Genomic DNA, 19978 nt, shown 5'->3' on the forward strand with positions numbered 1-19978 from the left:
TTTCATGCTTTTCTACTTGGGCACAATGAAAAGCAAACTGAATTCCCTATGCAAAGAATTCACTTCTTAAAAATTTTCCAAGGAACAGTACTCAAGATTCTCCTAAATGATGAAACCAGGAAATGATTGAGTTTTAAAATAAGGCACAAGTCTGGAGCACCTGAGTGGCTCAGTTGGTTGAGCGTCTGATTCAATTTTGGCTCAGGTCATGATCTCATGGTTTGGTTCATGAGATCGAGCCTTGAGTTAGGCTCTGCACTGACAGCGTGGAGCCTGCTTGGCATTCTCTCTCTCTGCCCCTCCCCTGCTCGCTCTCTCTCTTTCTCTCTCTCTCAAAAAATAAATAAACTTTAAAAAATTAAGGCAAAAGTCAAAGCGATGATTAGCAACTGCTTAATGTTTTTTCCTTTCTGGTTTTTAAATAAAATTAAGATATACCTACTAAGGCACCAGCTACCACAAACACAAGCACCACTCTGGAACGGATTATCTAATGAGCATAGGTACTGGTTTAGTGACTGCAATACCTCCCTTGTGGTTGCCAGGATGTCAATGGAAATTTTAGAGGTCCTATTCTAAGTTTATGAATACGCAGCCTGATACTGATAATGAGTATTGGTTATTGACTGGCCGTTGTCATAATACTCAGTCACTTCTCACTGACACCTTTTAATGTGAGAAGGGAGACAGCAACGATTACTAGCACAATTATCAGGGAGATGTGAAAATAATTAAGAAGGTGCTGGAGGGGCACCTGGGTAGCTCAGTCAGTTGGGCGTCCACCTTCAGCTCAGGTCATGATCTCACGGCTTGTGAGTTTGAGTCCTGCATTGGGCTCTGTGCTGACAGCTCAGAGCCTGGAGCCTGCTTCAGATTCTGTCTCCATCTCTCTCTCTGCCCCTCCCCTTCTGGTTCTTTCTCTCTCTCAAATATAAATAAACATTAAAAATTAAAAAAAAAAAAGAAGGTGCTGGGAAACAAGAACACAAATCATGATAACATTTCCTTTATCATACTTTCCTAGCTTTAAATTTCAAAATATTTAAGCTAATTTCAATTATTCCAGGTAATTTCTCTCCTAGAACTTTAATATTCACCCCAAAGGAGCAGTTTTTCAAAGTCTGTGATAATTTAAAAATTTGCTTTAGGATCCAGGGAGGATCTTTCTTTTCTCAAAATCAACTCATCAGAGATGAACAAATGATTCCCCTATGCCAAGAATCTCATTGGAGAGAAAGTCTTTCTCATTTAGCTGAATTAGAAACCTTGAAAATAAAAATACTGATATTGTCCCTAATGACAGACAGAAGAGAAGGCTCTCTTGCACTGATAATCAATATAACTTCCCACTGGGGGCGCACTCCTCTAGTCTGCATGATTGAAAATAGAAATGTGTTGATGGTGAGTTGGTTGGCTTATGTTAAGAGGATTTAGTGTGTGTCTCCGAGGCGGAAGGGAAGGATGTATGTGCCGCTGGGGAGAGCCATGCAGGGCCAGGAAAACAGCAAGGAGAGACGAAAGCAACTCTGCAGGTCACAAGACAGGCCGGAATGCAGTTCTGATTTTGAAGAACATGCATGGAACTGAATTGGGGGATAACCTGGAAAGGTCACCTCGCCAAGTTTTCCTGGTCTTGAATGTGACCTCTTTTGAAATCTAAAGGTCGGATTGCTTGGCATTTCAACTTGCTATGGCTCTGGCTCTAATTAGTCCTGTTTTTGAGCCGATTGCCCTGCCTGTCACAATTTTGCAGTCATATTATGGGAAGTGGGTTTCTTTAGCTCCAACTTGGAGTTACAGACCCTTAATTTCACTGTCATTAAGCCTGCATCCAAGGCCAGCCCTCCTTATCAGAGACTGTTCAAGCTGGAGTTTCTTGTCCAGTCCATACCCACCAAGAGAATCTGCAAATTCCTAATGCATCTCTGTGTGAATCGCTCCTCTGTTCTGCCACTGCTTGTTGGTGGTGTGCACATATGTGAGCCATTGCAGAGAACAGAGGGACAATTCAAATGCTGGGAACATTTTTAGAATAATGATACTCGGTGGAATTTCACAGAGACTTGCATTTTAATTTATGACTCTGGGCCACTTTTGTCAAATAAAGCATGTATTTACAATATTCAAACATTTAAATCTTTGGAAAAATGTTTAACTCTTTTGGGTTTGAGTTTATGTGTCCCTTTAATATTTACGTGATTTAAGTTTTGGTGATGGAAAAGCTAGGATGGAAAGACAATCCAACAATACACTAAATGGTGCCGAGATAACTGGAAGATAGACAGCTTTGAAGATTAAGCATCTGTAGGTCAGGGTGAGTCATTCTCTCTGCTCTGATTTCGTTCATTCATCCATATCCATAGTCTCTCCCTTACACATGAACACAACATAGTATCAAAACTGTTTGTGTTGTAAAGGGGCAAGTTGTTCAACCTTTCCTGTTCTTGATTTCCTCACCTATAAAATAAGGGAATAGCTTAAAATGCCATGATATTCTGGAAATACTTAAGTAGTATATAATATATATTTATATGGTATACGGTAATAATAGCAACAGCAACCCAACATGTGTTCTCTGCCCACAGATTTTATTCCAACCACTTGATGATTAAGAGGTCCCTTGAACACCCTAAAAGGCAGGTTAGATTTCCTCTGTGCAAGGACTGGCCCAAGCTCACCTGCTCCAGAGCCTTAGGGAAGGCTTGACTTCCTCTCTGATGAGCTAGCACACTGAAGGGGGCTGAAAGGGCCAAGACAGGTGCATGGCAGAATGCACTTGCCCTTACAGAGCTCAGGAGAGCCACTCCTTGTATTTCTCTTCTAAGAGGCCAAGAATAAACTCTTACCCTCAGAGATGTCAGTGGATAAGCCTCTGGGTGACATGCACCTCATAGCCTTTGCAGATGAAAATACAGGGTCAAAGAGTTATCTGGGCTTCTCAAAGGGAGAAGAGATTCGCATAATGATTGTCCCCAAATCACAAAGGGTCCTTCTCATCTATAGGGGTCCAGGCAGCATTAAATAAGACCGTGGAGCTGGGCTTCCCCATCAACAAACAAGTCAGTTTCCAGGGAACTGGGTGTTAGATGAGCATGTCCCGCTTACCAAGAAACCAAATTGTCAGTTCTTCCTGGCGTGTTTCAAAAGTAGGTTTTAAAACTGTATCTACCATCCGCTTGGAAGTGTAGTTTCTACAAGAATTGTAGAAATCTTTCAGAAGCACTTGTCAAAATTTGGATGCAATTCAAGGTCATTGTATATAGAAGCACTATACCCACTGATGTCATATGGAATTCTTCCACTTGGAAAAAAGCCAGAGAGCACCACAAGGGTGCAAGATGTCAGGGACTGCTTTTGATATGTTTTGAAACATAGGAGCTTTGATTCTAATGTCTGTGTCATATGCTAAACACATGTGCCCTTAACTAAATATCACAAAAACCTACCATAAATTGTCAACCTTAATGGTTTCCTCATTTCAAAACACATTTGTTTTGTAAGTTAATGCGCTAAGGCCAATATTTTAAGGTGACTACACAGAGTTTAAATGAAAAACATATCAGATATATATGTCTATACAATTACATACACGTACACACACTCCCACATAATTACAATTTCTCTGTTATTTTAAGTCAGAAAGAAAGGCAAGGAATTTTGTACACATTTGAGACCAGTGCTTTTGCTACCATTGACACCTTTAGGTATTTTAAGGCTCTCATCCCCACTTTACCAAATCAGAAGGACAAAATTAGGTGAAATTAAACTTTTCCAAACATTTTTCTTTGTGTGTGTGTGTGTGTTTCCAAAACTTTTCTTCAGAGGAAGAGGCTGTATAGAGAATTTATGGCCTCTACAAAGACGAGAGGTGATATTGAAAATTATTTGAAAGTTGGTGTTTGCTTTTAGAATTTCCTTTATTTTCAAGTTTATGATCCATGTTCTTTCATTCCAAGACCAGCTCATACTCCTAACATCTCCTTCTAGGGACAGAAATTTCCAGGATAACACATCTTCCTAGTATCCCCAGGAAGAGGTCAAAGAGAGGAAAAAAGGCAGCCTAGAGGGTGGTAGGGGACAGGAAAACAGAGGCAGGTCCTGCAAATATTCTTTCCTCGTCTCAGCTGGGAATTAGCTCTCAGCTTCTGCCTCCACTCAGCCTCCTGTGCGAGCTAACAGAGATAATGAGTGTCACTTAAGACACATCTCGGGCAACATGTTGGTTGTTTCAAAAAGTAAAATAGGCATGGGGTGCCTGGGTGGCTCAGTCAGTTGAGTGTCTGACTCGTGGTTTCTGCTCAGGTTGTAATCTCATGGTTTGTGAGTTCGAGCCCCACATTGGGCTCTGGGCTGACAGTGCAGAGCCCGCTTGGGATTCTCTCTCTCTCCCCCTCTCTTTCTGCCCTTGCTGCTCTCTCTCTCTCTCTCTCTCTCTCTAAAAGTAAATAAATAAAAACTTTTTTAAAAAGAAGCAAAATAGGATAAAATCTTGAAGAAATACACTTTTTCTTTATTTCCCCCCTAAAATGTTATGATAGCAAATACAAGGGACTTTTAGAGAAAAACAGTAGTATATGAAATCATTTTGTAAATCTTTTTTAAAATTTACTTTAATGTTTATTTTATTATTTTTGAGAGACAGAGAGACATAGAATCTGAAACAGTCTCCAGGTTCTGAGCTGTCAGCACAGAGCCCAATGTGGGGCTCAAACTCTCAAACTGTGAGCTCATGACCTGAGTCAAAGTCAGACATTTAACTGACTGAGTCAACCAGGTGCCCCAAAATCATTTAGTAAATCTTTTAGCCTGTATGTTAAATAAACTGACACAGTAGAATATTCACAAGAAACAGATTTTAAAATGTTCTATGTGTATAAGTGCCTGTCTTTATTATCATTGCTAAATATAAAGCAGTAGCATAATAGTATAATTTAATATAATATGATGTATACTTACATAAAATATAATAATGTGCTCAGTGGAAATGTAAATGATCATGTTTCCACTAGAATACAAATGCATTCCAGTAGATATTTAATATATTTTATTTCATGCCATATTTTAAATAAGTTTCTACTTTCCTAACTGAAGGAATATTTATGTAATAACAAAAGCTCTTACCAGTGCTTCACTCAGAGCAGAAAATAACAAGATTTATGTATTGAAATGTCATTCTATTTTTAAATTTTAACATTTGACAGATTACCATGCGTTAAGGAAACAAAGAATACTTCAATCCCCAAATTTAGTATGGTTATTGACACTGTCAAGGGGTGTTAGAGGATTGGATTCAGTTCTGAGTCAGACCAAGCCAGAACCTTGATCAAAGTATCTCAGCTGTGCTCAGCTGCACGTTTACATAGTACCTTCAGATGCAGTCTCTTCCTGGACTCTCATGGTTACCCTAACAGAGAAAGGGGGGAGCCAAGCTGTCCTTTAGAGACAATATTTAGTGCCATGGGTCTCCAATCATCTTTGGAGAAGGCAAAAGGGCATCTGCCTCACTGCACAGAAGCATCAGTAGGTGTTGTCACTCCCAAGTTCGACGGCAGAGACCAAAAACTCAAAATGAGAAGCTGACATGGAGCAATTACAACTTCTCTCACTAATGACCTGGAAGCATTTGAAAAGCTAAGTAGATATGCTTCCAAGGAAATATTTTTTTCTTTAGAGTAATATCCTTCATTCATTTTCAGTTCATTACATGTTTTTTGTTTTGTTTTTTAATGTTTGTTTTTGAGAAAGAGAGAGAGAGACAGAATATGAGTGGGGAGGGGAAGAGAGAGAGACACACAGAATCTGAAGCAGGCTCTAGGCTTTGAGCTGTCAGCACAGAGCCCGATGCAGGGCTCGAACTCATGAACCGTGAGATCATGACCTGAGCTGAAGTCAGACGCTTGAGCTTGACCGACTGAGCCACCCAGGCACCCCTGCAGTTCATTACATGTTATAATGCTCCTTGTGTGTGGCACACCTACTTTCTGTGCCAGTAATTTGTCAGGGAATGAGACAAACAACCTGCCTTCAGGGAAACTTACACTTCCGTGGGATACACAGAACAGTAAATGAACAAGATGGCTTCGAACGGTGATAAATGCTATGGAGGAAATATTCAAGGGGATGTGATAGTGATGGGGAAGGGGAGACAGGATTGTTCTTTGTTTAGGTGGTCAAGACCAGGTGAAGTGAGACTTGAGTGGAAGCCTTAAGAATAAGCCATCTTGGGGTGCCCGGGTGGCTCAGTCGGTTAAGCTTCTGACACTTGATTTCAGCTCAGGTCATAATCTCATGGTTGTGAGATCGAGCCCTGTGTCAGGCTGTGCACTGGGTGTGGAGACTGCCTAAGATTCTCCTTCTCCTTCTCTCTCTGCCTTTTCCTTGCTCTCTCTCTTTCTTTCTTTCTCTCTCTCAATAGATAGATAAATAAATCAAGAAATTTAAAAAAGAGAAAGAGAGAGAGAAAATGAGCCATCTTGACAGAGCCAGGACCTAGAAGCAGGAATGAGCTGAAATAGGGCAGACCAGTGTGGCTGGCGGAAGGCAACAAAGAAGGAGGCAGAAGCTACCATCAGGTCATGAAGGGCCTCACAGGCCACAGAAAGCAGGAAGAGCTTGTTTTAAGTGCAGAGACAAGCCATCAGAGTGTTTTTTGAGAAGGAAAGGAATATGATCTGTTTCGTGGTTTTAATGACTTTTTAAAAAATGTTTTTATTTATTTTAGAGAGAGTGTGAGTTGGGGAGGGGCAGAGAGAGAGGGAGACAGAGGATCTGAAGCGGGCTCTGTGCTGACAGCAGTGAACCCAATGGAGGGCTCGAACTCAGGAAATGAGAGATCATGTCCTGAGCCCAAGTCAGATGTTTAACCAACTGCACCACCTAGGCACCCCTGGTTCATGGTTTTAAAATACCACTCTGCCTGCTAGGTAACAGAAGGGCCAAGATGGAAGAGGCAAGGCCATTGAAGAGATTAACAGCCCAGGTAAGAGATGATGGTGGTCTGCCCTGGTGAAGCAGAAGGAGAAAAACAGCTGGAATCAAAAATATGTTTTGAAGAGAGAAGGCATCAGCACATGGGTAGTGGTGAAAACCATGGGACTGAATGAGTACACCCAGGGAAGAGATGTCTAAAGTAGGGAAGAGGGCTCTGGACCAAACTCTGACTTTCATACAGAAAACAAAGCAGCAAAGGAACATGGGAGTTGATACCAGCGAAGCAGGAGATAATCCACAAAGTTAATCTACATGTTCAAATTAGTGTGAGTTCCCCAGAAAGTCCATAGGTGAAGATAAATAACTATACATTCTTTAGACACCACTGGTCTTCTAGCATGTTTGGAAAAAAAAAAAAAAATTCACCTTTACCAAAGTCACTTACCTATGAATACATTTTTTTAGAAGCTTCTATGTTACTTACTTTAAAATCTTACCTTTGCTCCAGTGTCCCCCACTCCACGTAAACCCATTGGTCCAGGGGGTCCTGGTAGTCCCCGAGGTCCCTGAGATGACATAATAAAGGAGAGAGTGAGTGTACTTGTCATGTGCAGTGTTCATCAAAGAAGAAAGGAAGGAAGGTAGGGAGAAAGGAAAGAAGGAAGGGGGGGGGGGAGGATGGAAGGAAGGAAGGAGGGAAGAGAGAGGAAATGAAGGAAATAACAGCGATGTCCACACTTACAGCCACACCAGGATAGCCATCACCTTTGAGTCCTGGAGCACCCACTGGTCCCCGAGGTCCTTGCGCACCCTGGGTAAATTCCAACACCAGGTCATAATGTTAGACTAAACTATGAAACACCTGGCAAAACTTAAGCACAATACCAACTCTATATGGCAAACATGCATTTGATAATGCAAAGGAATGATCTGAAAAATTTTAGAAGGGAATTCTACCACAGACGGCAACTTGTTATAAGTCTCTCTTCATAAGTCTTACCCATTTGCATTTGGTGGGAAGCGTGGAGTGAATATAGAGAATATATGTGAACCATTACAAAGTCCTCTATAGGAAACATATTTCATAGGAATTAAAAATGGCCGATTGTTGATAGGTTAATTTTTAAATTTATACTTTTCTGCATCATAAATTGTGGAGAAGTATAAAAATGAGAAATTTTAATAAGCACAGTGTGAGAAGAGAAGGAAAGAATACATAGCTATATTTCAAGTGTAAAATTTTGAATGTAAAGATAACTATGTGCTACCTATTGTTATACTATATCCATTGTCCTCTTCAGTGGTGCCCAAATTACACAAGGAATAAGTAAGCCAAAATGAAAATTAAATACGGATTAATTTTTTTAAAAAACAAGTTGTAAACATACAGGACACAGAGTTTGTGTTGTGATTCATATCTCAAGACCGAGGAAGAAGTTCTAAATATTGCTTTACATGATAACCTTTGGCATCAAAAACTTTTGGTAGCTACAACTGGCCTCCTCTATAGAGGAAAGTGTGATTACTGCCTTTTGAATGACAGGATTTTCGGGAAAGTGTAACTCTCCTTCGAATGGAAATCAAAGAAATTTCTGGCTCAAGTAAAATGGAGAGAGAGGAAGAAAAAAATGAGGAAAACTCTTAGAAGATTCAGTAAATATAAACCTATTACACTGTATATAAAATGTGTAATTTTTTTTGTATCACATTCCATTCTGTTGCTGTGATAACTCTTACAATGACCCTTTCAACGCATATCAACTATTTTGATTAAAAACTGTCCATATTCCTATGGGTTTTACATTAGAAAGAAACTAGTAATTGGCAGACCTTTGTTTCCCAAGATTGGAAAAAGTAGCAGGACTCTCAGTGCTTTCCTTATATGCAAGGATCTCAAATTCTGAGATCAAACTACCGTTATCCCAAGCCAAATGCTGCCCACAATCCAACTCTCAAAAGCTGTTCCTAATTCTACTTCTATGAATGAATGATTGACTGGGGGGAAGAAAATTACACACTCTTTAAGTATAAAAAAGTTAAGTTTATTTTGAAAATCATGAATACAATAGCTGTTTTTTCCTATTAAATTGAGACTGGTTTTATGGGATTAACCTTCTTAAGAGTGATCTCTAGGAAACGTGTGGCCACTTGTAAGAACTTAATCTACTATTTATCATGAACAAAACCCCAGGATGATCTCTTCAAGTTATGTGACAGAGAGCAAAAACAAGTTCTTCTGGAGAGGTGAATTTTGGCATATCCCCAGCTCTAAGGAACTAACTAGTCACTAGAAGCAATTTATTGTGTTAATCCAACCAAATTTAATGTTAAAGCACCAAACATTACATAAAGACATGTTCCAAAACAATATATCCGTTTCTTTCCATGCCTACACAAGGAACAGGCCAACGACAGAAGAAAATAGTAACTGCTCCCTGGTTAAGTTGAAAGGAAAAGAAAACTGGAATTAAGATTCACTTTCAGGTTTTATTTCTAAGTTTCAAGACTATAACAGATTATCAACAGCTGTTACTGTTTATCCTCTGGCACCCACATGGGGAGAAAAAAATGTTAAAACATTTATAGTTTACAACTAAACATTTTTTACCTAGAGATCCTTGTCCTGCTTCCTGCAAAATTTTCAGCTAGCTTGTTACTTCTAATATTAATAGGAAATATCAGGGGGCAGGGATAGGGGCACTGTTCTGTCTCAGATTTTTATTCTGGACTCCTCACAATATATTTCTAGAGAGAATTTTTGTCACTTGGCCTTTATGCGCTGGATTCAAGAAAATGTCCTGCAGAGCAATTCCCTTTGAAGCGTCTCTCGTTCAATAGAAATTAGGGCAGAAATATCAATCTGGTGTTTTGCAATGGGCTTTAGGGGAGGATCTGGAGCTCCCTGAAGTCATATACAAAACTGAATTATGTGCCAAAACTTCTATCAGACGTTTAACCTCTCAAAGGTTTAAAAAATAGCGCATTAGGGAAGAATGGCAGAAAGAGTATCATTAGAGACCAAGGGATTAGAAAAATCATGGAGTAAAGAAGCAAATTACTTTAACTACATCATTAGCAATGCCAATGGCAATCAGTAAAAAAAAACAGGAGGGGCTAATAAATCCAGGCTGCACATTTAATTGGATTTTATTTCTACTGTAAAGGACAGTATAAGTAGAGAGACGTAATTTTAAATCATGGAACTAGGAATATGCAGATTCAGGAAGTTATCAAACAATATGAAAACTGCTACCCAATGTTCTTGATCAAAGCCCTATCTGCAGTATTAGCATTAGAAAATCTGGAATTTTCTCCTTGTGTCGTACAGAGCTTGGGTTCCCATGTACCTCAGTGTCTGGGGAGTAGGATGACCATCTTGTTCTGGTTTGCCCTGGATTTTTCTCTGTTTTAGCTTGAAAATCCCACATCCTGGGAACCTTCTGTGTCCTCAATAAACCAGAAGATTGTCTCTCTAGCAAGGACAACTGTTAAAGTGATTAAGAACAATGGAGTTCAGGATCTTCCCTTGACCTTTAAAAGGACCACTCCAACTTAATTGCAGTATATAATAGGTTTTGCATTATATTTCAAAAATGGTTCTTAGTTTTCTTTTTTGAAGTTTGAAAATCCCTGATGTTAGTACTTGAATCCTTGTATCCACAAGAGGCAATCTGATAGAACTAAAACCAGTTTCAAAACCACATAACAACATGCTACTGATTTAATGAAGTGCTGATTATGGAGCCCTGAAGCCTGTTCTCATAAACGGGGATGGGATGTGCTTGTGACATTTGGAATGTTAAATTTTGCTGCGAAGCTGGGTTTTGTGTGAACAGGGAAATGGTGCCTTGTTGCCATGGAAAATAGATATGATTACTGAAAGCCGTCTTCTCCTATAATTATTTGCATTTTCATTTAAAATAACTGAAAGATGGAGAACGAAGCAGAGAAATTTAATTCAATAAAGCTTCCAAACATGAACTTTCAGTATCTCTTCTGCAAAACGCTGTCCAAAAAGTTCAAGTTTGGAAGATTTATTGAGTTAAATTTCTCTGCTTTGTTTTCCACAGTGGTGGTTTGCAGAAGAGACACCTAGGCCATTCCTATGTAAATGAAAGAAGCTAGAGGTCAGATAATCTCTTGTACCACAGATATTACAAAAGGAGTTATTTTCAAACAACTATTGAGTCATCCAAAATTTCACCATAAGGGGCTATCATTCCTCCACATTTATGAAAAATAAATTATCTGATGGCTTGATTTTTAAAAACGAAAACAATGCACTGAGTTCTTCAATGTAGACAGTGAGTAGAACAGTCTCAACTATAAACTTACTGTGCATTAAATCCCCTTTCCCTTCTGTCTCGTAGAGGGAAGAAAGAACATGAATAAAGCCTACCTTTGGTCCTCGAATAGCAATTCCCGGTTCTCCTTTAAATCCAGGCATCCCCGGTCCTCCCCTGTCTCCCTGCGTATTTCAAATAACGTTCAGTTTCAGGCTTTAAGTAGCAGGAAAAGCCATAACAGCACGAAGCACAAAAGAGATGAACCAGGTTATAAAGGCTTTGATCTATCAGTCTCTGATCTTGAGGTAGTGTCTTCTTCTAATGTATTTGAGGGGGATTGCAAATCCTAAGCAAATAAAACCTGTTGGTAAAGACTATGACAGCTGTTTAGAGGAAGGCCACTAAAATAGGTGGCTACCTAGACTCAAATACTTGGACTGTAAGAATGGGAACCTCTTAAACCTGAGTAGATTTCTTTCCTGCCAGACTTTCTGATTATTAATCCTACCTGATTCTTCTGAATAAACACAGTACATTTTTACTTGCATTAGGGTTCCAGGATTTGGTGGAGGTAGTTCATGATGAAGTGACAAGTTCAAGAGCAGAAGCTAGAAATCTGTTTTCTAATCTTAAATTTCCTGCTAGACCTTAGTTTGCTTAATTGTGAACTGTCAGGGTTGAACTAGATAATATCTTGGGGTTCTTCCAAAACTAAAATTCTAGTCCATTGGTATCATGAATTTTTTTCCCCACCCCACCTGCCAAAGATCCAAGTTTAAAATATGTATATATAAAAAATAAGTATTCTCAAGAATGCATACCTTTGGCCCAGGTGGTCCAGGAATTGATGCTCCGGGCATCCCAAAAGGGCCCATAATTCCTGGTTCACCCTAAAAAAAAAGAGCAAAATACTACATTGCAAGCAAAGAAATCATATATAGGAATTATATTAGGAAAAATAGAAATGTATTCCCAGCATTTTAAAATATTATGACCTATTTCCCAGACCAATGTGAAAATATTTGAGCATCTTTGTAAACCACTACTAAAGTTTTTAATGATTAAGATTTCAGTGCCTTTAATAAATGCATTCAATTAAGTTCTGAGTATTAGGAAATTTTTATCTCTTGTGTATTCTTTTATTTGCCAATAAAAATTATGCAATTCACGGTGCTTCCATTTTGTATTGTGTGCCAGGAAGCTCAGAGGGAACTATGTGTTCAATTACAAGAACTTTCTCCAGCATAAGTTCTTGGGTACACTTGGCAGGCAAATAATGTTCCTTTTAGTTTATAACTTTTTCCTTTGTTATTTTATTTTATTTTATGGCCCATGATGTATCAGTCTTCTATTGTATGCTATCTCACATCCCTTTTCAGAAGTAGGGAGTTTATGGTAAAAACAATGGAATTTTTAATAGAAAATTTCAAACATGTCTTTTATTTACTTATTTATTTAATTTTTTGGCATCTCAATATTGACTCTCAATAAAGACCCAAGCAATATCTCTGTCCCACCTGCTTCTAGACCAGGATTCTCAGATTTTAGTGTAGAGAAATCATAAGAGGAATTTGGTAAAATATAGTCAGGTCTCAGCCCCAGAAACTTTAATTCGGTAGCTCTAGGGGCTGGGCCCAGGAATATGAATTTTATGAGGCACTTCTGCTGGTTCTGATATAGGTACAAATACCTCACTTAAAAACACCATCGGGGGCCTGGGTGGCTCAGTCGGTTAAGCATCCAACTCTTGATTCTGACTCAGGTCATGATCTTGTGGTTCGTGAGATCAAGTCCTGTGATAGGCTTTGTGCTGACAGCATGGAGCCTGCTTAGGATTCTCTCTCTCCCTCTTTCTCTGTCCCTCCCTGATGTGTGCAAGCCCTCCCCCTCCCCAAAATAAATAAATAAACCTTAAAAAAATTTTTAGAACACTATGCAAAGTAACTGTCATTAAAAGAACATGACATGTTCAAAATGACCCATTTGGGATACTAGAAGAAAATATTAAAGCTTCATGATATATTTTTATCTCATCTTTTAGATTTTTAATTATTTACGTAAATATCATAACAATATGATAGTTTATGAATAAAACTTACAATTAAAAAATAAACCTATATTGAGGTGTGGTCGAATTCATTTTTGCTAGTAGGGATTTATAATCAATCACTTTGGAAACTACTGATGTAGGACAGGTGTGGCAAACTGCGACCTTCAGGCCAAATCCTGCCTGCTGCCATGTTTTACACAGCCATTGGCTAAAAATGGTTTTCATATTTTGTTTTGTTTCTGTAAGTCGGCTCCACACCCAACATGAGAGTTGAGCTCATGACCTCGAGATCAGGAATCACATGTTCTATCAGGCATCCCAGTTTTCACATTTTCAAATGATTGTTATATAAGTGATTATGTAATATCCTCAATTTTGCCTCTTGGCCACAAGGCCTAAATTATTTACTACTTATACTTTTCCAAGAAATTTGCCTCCCCTTGCCTTAGAGATTGAGCTCTTTCCAAGTGCATGAGCTGCCCACTTGGCCCCCGTGTTTCCTCCAAGAGGGACTCCATCAATCAGATTCACCACTAAGACTCTTAGTGCCCTAGACCACATTCACCTTCAGCGCTGAGACCCTCCCACTGTGCTGATTACTCTGTATGACCCACAGGCTGAGCACACCAGCCAACCAGGGCCCAGATCGTGCCAACACATGCACATACCAGTCTTTAATTCCGAACCTATAAGGCAATGGCGCATGACACAGTGAGGATTTTGGCAACAGACAACCACCCTGTTCAATCCTATGGCCAAGGATAAAACATCAACTCATTAAAATTCACACTTAAACCAGAGTAAACAAGATTATGCTTCTAGATTTAATCTATTCTTTTAAAATAAGAAATTATACACATAGTATAGAATTCTCTTAAAGACTGTATTAAATTGTGATTATGCTTTAAAAAATAGCAATTCTTCATCAAAAAAGCTCTATTTCAAAATACAGAAAAAATATTTTGAATAAGAGTAAGATATAAGGAATAACCATTATTATTAATACTAATACAACATTTTCCCTACATGGCGGCATTTCTCATCAGGTGCTTCTTGAATTACCTGGAGCATAGGGCACTTATTTACAAAACACAGATGGCTAGGACCCACCCACCTATTAAGTCACGCTATCCAGGCATGGCACCAAGAAATACAATTAAAAAATTTTTTTTTAACATTTATTCATTTTTGAGATTGAGAGAGGCAGAGCATGAGCAGGGAAGGGGCAGAGAGAGAGACACAGAATCTGAAGCAGGCTCCAGGCTCTGAGCTGTCAGCACAGAGCTTGATGCGGGACTCGAACTCACAGACCATGAAATCATGACCTGGGCTGAAGTCGGACGCCCAACTGACTGAGCCACCCAGATGCCCCAAGAAATATGGATTTGTAACAAGCTCCCAGGTGACACTGATGGACACTGAAGCTTAATAACTGGTCTACAGAGAATGCTTTATTTTCTACCTGCTCGTATGTGGCTGATACCATTTTTTTTCCCTTTTAGTTGTTTTTTTTAATATCTGGTCCTTGAACATGCTCCTTGTCTCCTTACAAATAGCATCTTCCTAGAAGCCTGAACTCTCTTAGATTTGCAATTTCTGTTTCCTGACACATCCAAATGACCTCAATATTCTCTCCTGCTAAGTCAGGACACATACCTAATTGCCTGTCTCACAATTTCCTTTTCTTCATTCTCAGCACCCTGTCCTGATCACTTTATCAGGACATATATCTCCTACTTTCCATTTCACAGTATTGATTTTTTACTCTCTGAATAGCTCCACGTACTATGTGCCAGGAACAGTGCTAAGTGCTTTATTAACTCTTTCAATCTTCACAGCAATCTTAGAATAGGTACTATTTTTACTTTCTTTCTGTGATTGAAGTGACGGGCCCAGAAAGGTTCAGGGTGGGGCAGGATGAAAATCCTACTCTACCGCATTCTGAAGCCCCACTCCTCATCATCACTGTGCTGCCTTAGTCTGGAATTGTGCTGTTGTTTAGCAAAAAAGGATGGTAGAGAATTGGTATCTCCTACAGTCATAACTTCATCCCAACTTCTGAATATTTGGTGGTAAGTTGAAAGAATTGACAAACAGATTGTCTCTAAGAATCATAAATGTTCCAGTGAAGATGACATAGTTTGTGGACTCTTTACTCCATCCTGTTTGGTCTGGAATAGTATGCTTATTCTAAAGCCTTTTTCATTTGGGAGTTTTGTTTTGTATTTGTTGAGTAGGAACCAGGGAATCCAATTTGCAGTGGAAATCTACTATTCTATTAAAACCAGACACAATTTCAATCTCCCAAGAGCACAAATGAGAATATAAGAAACATACCTTTGGCCCTTCAGGCCCTGGAAATCCCCTCTGTCCTTGATTTCCTTTGCTCCCTTTCTTCCCTTCATCACCCTGATGAAATAATTATAAAAAGACAGTTGTTGTGTTAACAAACCATCCTCGCTCTTCTAACAACCCTATCAGGACCCTGTTATCAACCGACACTGATTTCCTAGCAATGTGTCCCAAGTCCTGCTGGGTGGCATGGGATTTGTCAATGTTCTTGAGCAGATAGGGTGACTTCAGAATTGTTCAGTCTTCACCATTTATTCAATGTGATTTAATATTTTTAACAATCTAAGCTCAGTATCTCTCTTTGGGGACTTCAGTTTGAATTCACAATTCTTTTCACCATTGGTTTATTAACAGATGCTTCTGAGACATTCACAGTTTCAGAAAAGAGAGCTACCTATGCTTTTTCAGCTTTGACGCCACTTCAGTGTTGAAACGTAAAATGAGATGTTTTCCAATATAGAGAGCAAACTGGTGGTTGCCAGAAGGGAGTTGGGTGGAAGAATGGGTGAAATGGGTAAAGGGGTTGAACAGTACACTTATCTTGAGCACTGAGAAATGTATAGAATTGTTGAATCATTATATTACACACCTGAAACTAACAAAACACTGTATGTTAATTATAGTTGAATGGAAAAAAATCTAATTTTAAAAAGAAGTGGCAACAAGGTAGTGAAGCATGAAATAGCTACACAAAATGTTACCACTGAAGGAAACCAGATTTTTCAAATCCAGCCCCATTTCTTCCTCAATGAGGAGTCTAGCTCTATCTCCCGAAGGAGACCAATAATTCTATTGGTAGAAAGATCCATGAGCATTAACCTGGAGCAGAGTTAGAAACTGCCTACTGGCTGTTCCTCAGCCTGGTTGTGTAACCTTATGCTTCTCTGAAAGAATTTTGTGACCTCCAACCAGAGAGCTCAGAGAATTACAAAGCGATCCTTAAACTAGGGCTCAGTTGCAAGGTATCCTATCTAAATGTGTGCTCAGCTCAACAAAGGAATGAATTTGGGGGTTGCAGGTGAAACCATTTAATCATTTATCAGATAAAAAATGATTATAACACAGTTTTCAAACCTAAGCATGTATCAGAGTCACGTGGAGGGCTTGTCACCCCACGTGGAGGGTTTGTGCTGAGCCCCACATCCACAGTTTCTGATTTAGTAGGTCTGCATTGAAACCCAAGAATTCACATTTCTGACACATTCCCAAGGTCATCAGCAATGCAGACACTCCGTTAAGAAGAGGTGAACTCGTATTACACCCACAGATTGTAATTAACTCCCCAAGGTCCGAACTAATAAAGAGCAGTGACACGGGTGATAAAAAATAACAGTTGAATGTTATTGTACCATGAACTTACTGTATCATTATCATTTGCCAATGGAGGCAAAATCTAACCCCAACTAGTTATTTTCTTCCATTCACTCCCACGTTTAATTTACTGACCTAAATAACCCAGAAGATAGCAATAGGAACCCAATTAAAGGTAATAAAGTGCCAACACTGAACAAGAGCATGCCTGGGCTGTGTGATATATTCCTACCACTCTTCTCCATCACCCTTCATAAACCACAAAACCCCTCAGAGCTACAAATCCAGAGCCCTCTTTTTCCAAAGCATTGTCCTTGCTCTATTGGTAGCATTCAACACCACCAATTGCTTTCCTCTTGAAACCCCCTCTCCTTGGTTTCCCTAACATGATAGCTATTCTGTTTATCTTCACACTATTGTGAATGTTCTTTTCCAGCTACACCACAGGGTGGGATTCAAACCTCAGCTCTCTTTCTCAGAGACATCATTCATTCTTCAGCTTCAATGGTTAACTCCAAGGGTCTATTTTCTGAAAGTATATTCTAGAAAACATTCGTTTTCCTGAATGTTAATAGACGAGCATTTCTAAAAATGTTTTTGTACGATGTGAAAAAAGTATTCTCTGTCAACATTCACCCACAAAAAAAGAGATCTCATAGTCTGGTAAGTCAATAAATTAAACTGTTTGAAATTCTACAAATGAATTTAAATTTCAAATTCTTACAATTAAGGTTAAGGACTCAATTTTAGCCAATATTTGCATAAACATAGATTTCTTAGGTTTTCAATGACCATTTTAATACAATTATAAATAGAACACTAATAATTATACAGATTTTATTTTCACTTTACTCATATGTAATTCTTCATAATCTTTATATGAACATTGATGACTATACAAAAACTGCAGAAACATCTGGCACCTTAGAGTCTGTAGGTTATGTCACTCGTGGTCTTGTCGATGAATTTGGATATTCTTATCTTGACCTATAAAGATGTTATTCAACCAGCATTTCTATAATGTGCAAAATAAACTTAGGCCAAGTTGTGAAAGTGCAACCTCCATTTAATAAGGTTGGGATTATGACTTATTTCTTATTGCTTTGTGTGAGATTCTATAAATTTTTGAAGAAAATATATAGACTTTCAAGTCTCAAGGATGTATTTCAAGGCTTCTTTTCTGTTTCTAAAATGTCAATGTGGGCATTTATTGAGAAAACATGTGTTGAACTCTTCCTATTATCTGGGTCTTATGATAGATCTTAGGAAAACAAAAATGAATGATACATACTTGCTGTCTTTCAAAGGTTCCGACAAGCTAGATCCATAATTTTAAACCAGAAGTAAACACATGTAACATAGCAGGAATACCAGTCTAACAATCGAATTTCTCCCCAGTTGTCTCCTCGGGCAATCTGCTTTCCTCACCACTTTGTCAATTCCATACCTTAGGGCCAGGTTGTCCTTTTCCAGGTGGTCCTTCTGGGCCTCTTGTTCCTGGAAGCCCTGCTTCTCCCTAGAGGAAATGACAATGATGCCTTAGCTGACTCTCCATGGACAGTTTGTGTAAGCCCACCTTGTCTCCTTTTCTGGTCAGTGGATTCTCTGCTGAGACCCTCCGAAATAAGACCTTCATTCTAGTCTTAAAATGGATTTGGAAATCTACCAACTTTAATAAATTAATATCAAGCTCTAGTTTAGCTCAGAGCCGCTGAAATATGAAAAAGTCCAATTTCTCAGCCAATTTTCAAAGACTATACTCACTTTCCTATGGCTCATCATTCACATGTGATGGTTTGGCTTAAAAAGAAAAAAAAATGGAAAGACCTTCAGCCTTTCCATCTGCTATTTTTCTCTACTTATATTGAAAAATGAGTATTTCAAATGTCAATTCATAACACTTCAGAAAATCTTTACAATGGCCTTACTCCCTGAATGCATTTACAGCCTCTCATTTTGGAGGGGGAAAAAGTGTTTTTCTCTAAGGCTACACTCAGGTACTTTCTAGGAATCACAAAGGGACTAGATCACTGGAGGGTACCATGGTCGAAACACCAGAGAGAAAGCAGAGAGCATGAGACCCTGTTCACCCATTAAATTGGTGCTCTTCCTCTCTGAAATAAGTGGAAAAGGAATTTATAATTATGAGATGTTTTAAAAAGGCTAAGCTTGTCCTGGATGGTTTACTTTGAGTTCCTGCAGGACCAAGGTATCAGTGTGGTTCAATAGTTTTTACTCTAGTCACGGAAAAACGTACTGTTTTTACCTTCTTTCCTGCAGCCCCATCCTCTCCTGGTACTCCTGGTTGTCCTGGGAGCCCTGTTGAGCCTGGCTCCCCCTGGTGGATGAGCAAAGATTTTATGTCCCAGAAATTCATATTTATCTATAAGTGTCATGTTGACCATAATTTAAATTCATATTTATGCACCACCATTTTGAGGCACTTACCAACTGTATATCTTACAATATTTGAAACAAACCTCTGAATGGAGAAATTTGAGTAGTAACCAGTAGTAATGAAATTATTTGACCTTGGGCAAGTTACTTCAACTTCTTGGATCTGAGTTTTGGATTATGTTGTTCTGGATTGAACTGTAACCTCAAAGAAGATACGTCAAAGTCCTGACCTCTGGTACCCGTGAATGTGACATCATTTGGAAATTGGGTCTTTATAGATGTAACCAAGTTAAAATGAGATCATCAGGGTGGGCCCTAATTCAATATGACTTCTGTACTTAGAAGAAGAAGCAAACGCCATGTAAAGACAGACACATGGGAAGAACTCCATGTGATGACGGAGGCAAAGAGAAGAGTGGTGCCACTGTGTGCCATGGAATGCCAAGGATTGGCAGCCAGCACCAGAAGCTGGGCAGAGGCAAAGAAGGATTCTTCCTTACAGGTTTTTGAGAAAGCATGACTCTGCAGACACTTGGATTTTCAACTTTGAACCTCGAGAATTGTGAGATAATAAATTTCTGTTGTGTTGAACCACAGTGTGTGATTCTTTGTATAGCAACCCTAAGAAGTTAACATGAAAGTGAAATTTCAG

The 19978-nt window shown here is 39.0% G+C and overlaps 1 protein-coding gene across 1 annotated transcript in view; it reads right to left on the reverse strand.

Moving 5' to 3' along the window:
* COL28A1 (collagen type XXVIII alpha 1 chain) overlaps positions 1–19978 on the reverse strand; it is a 175474-nt gene that overhangs the window by 75293 nt on the left and 80203 nt on the right. Inside the window, exons 19-25 of the mRNA XM_078442134.2 lie at positions 19196–19267; positions 18377–18445; positions 15604–15675; positions 12038–12106; positions 11330–11398; positions 7673–7741; positions 7428–7496 (exon numbers count right to left, since the gene is read on the reverse strand). Coding sequence (XP_078298260.2) covers positions 7428–7496; positions 7673–7741; positions 11330–11398; positions 12038–12106; positions 15604–15675; positions 18377–18445; positions 19196–19267 — 489 coding nt within the window. The remainder of the gene's footprint in view (positions 1–7427; positions 7497–7672; positions 7742–11329; positions 11399–12037; positions 12107–15603; positions 15676–18376; positions 18446–19195; positions 19268–19978) is intronic.

This window comes from Panthera onca, chromosome A2, assembly GCF_046562875.1.
Source record: "Panthera onca isolate mPanOnc1 chromosome A2, mPanOnc1 haplotype 2, whole genome shotgun sequence".
Classification (NCBI taxonomy): domain Eukaryota; kingdom Metazoa; phylum Chordata; class Mammalia; order Carnivora; family Felidae; genus Panthera; species Panthera onca.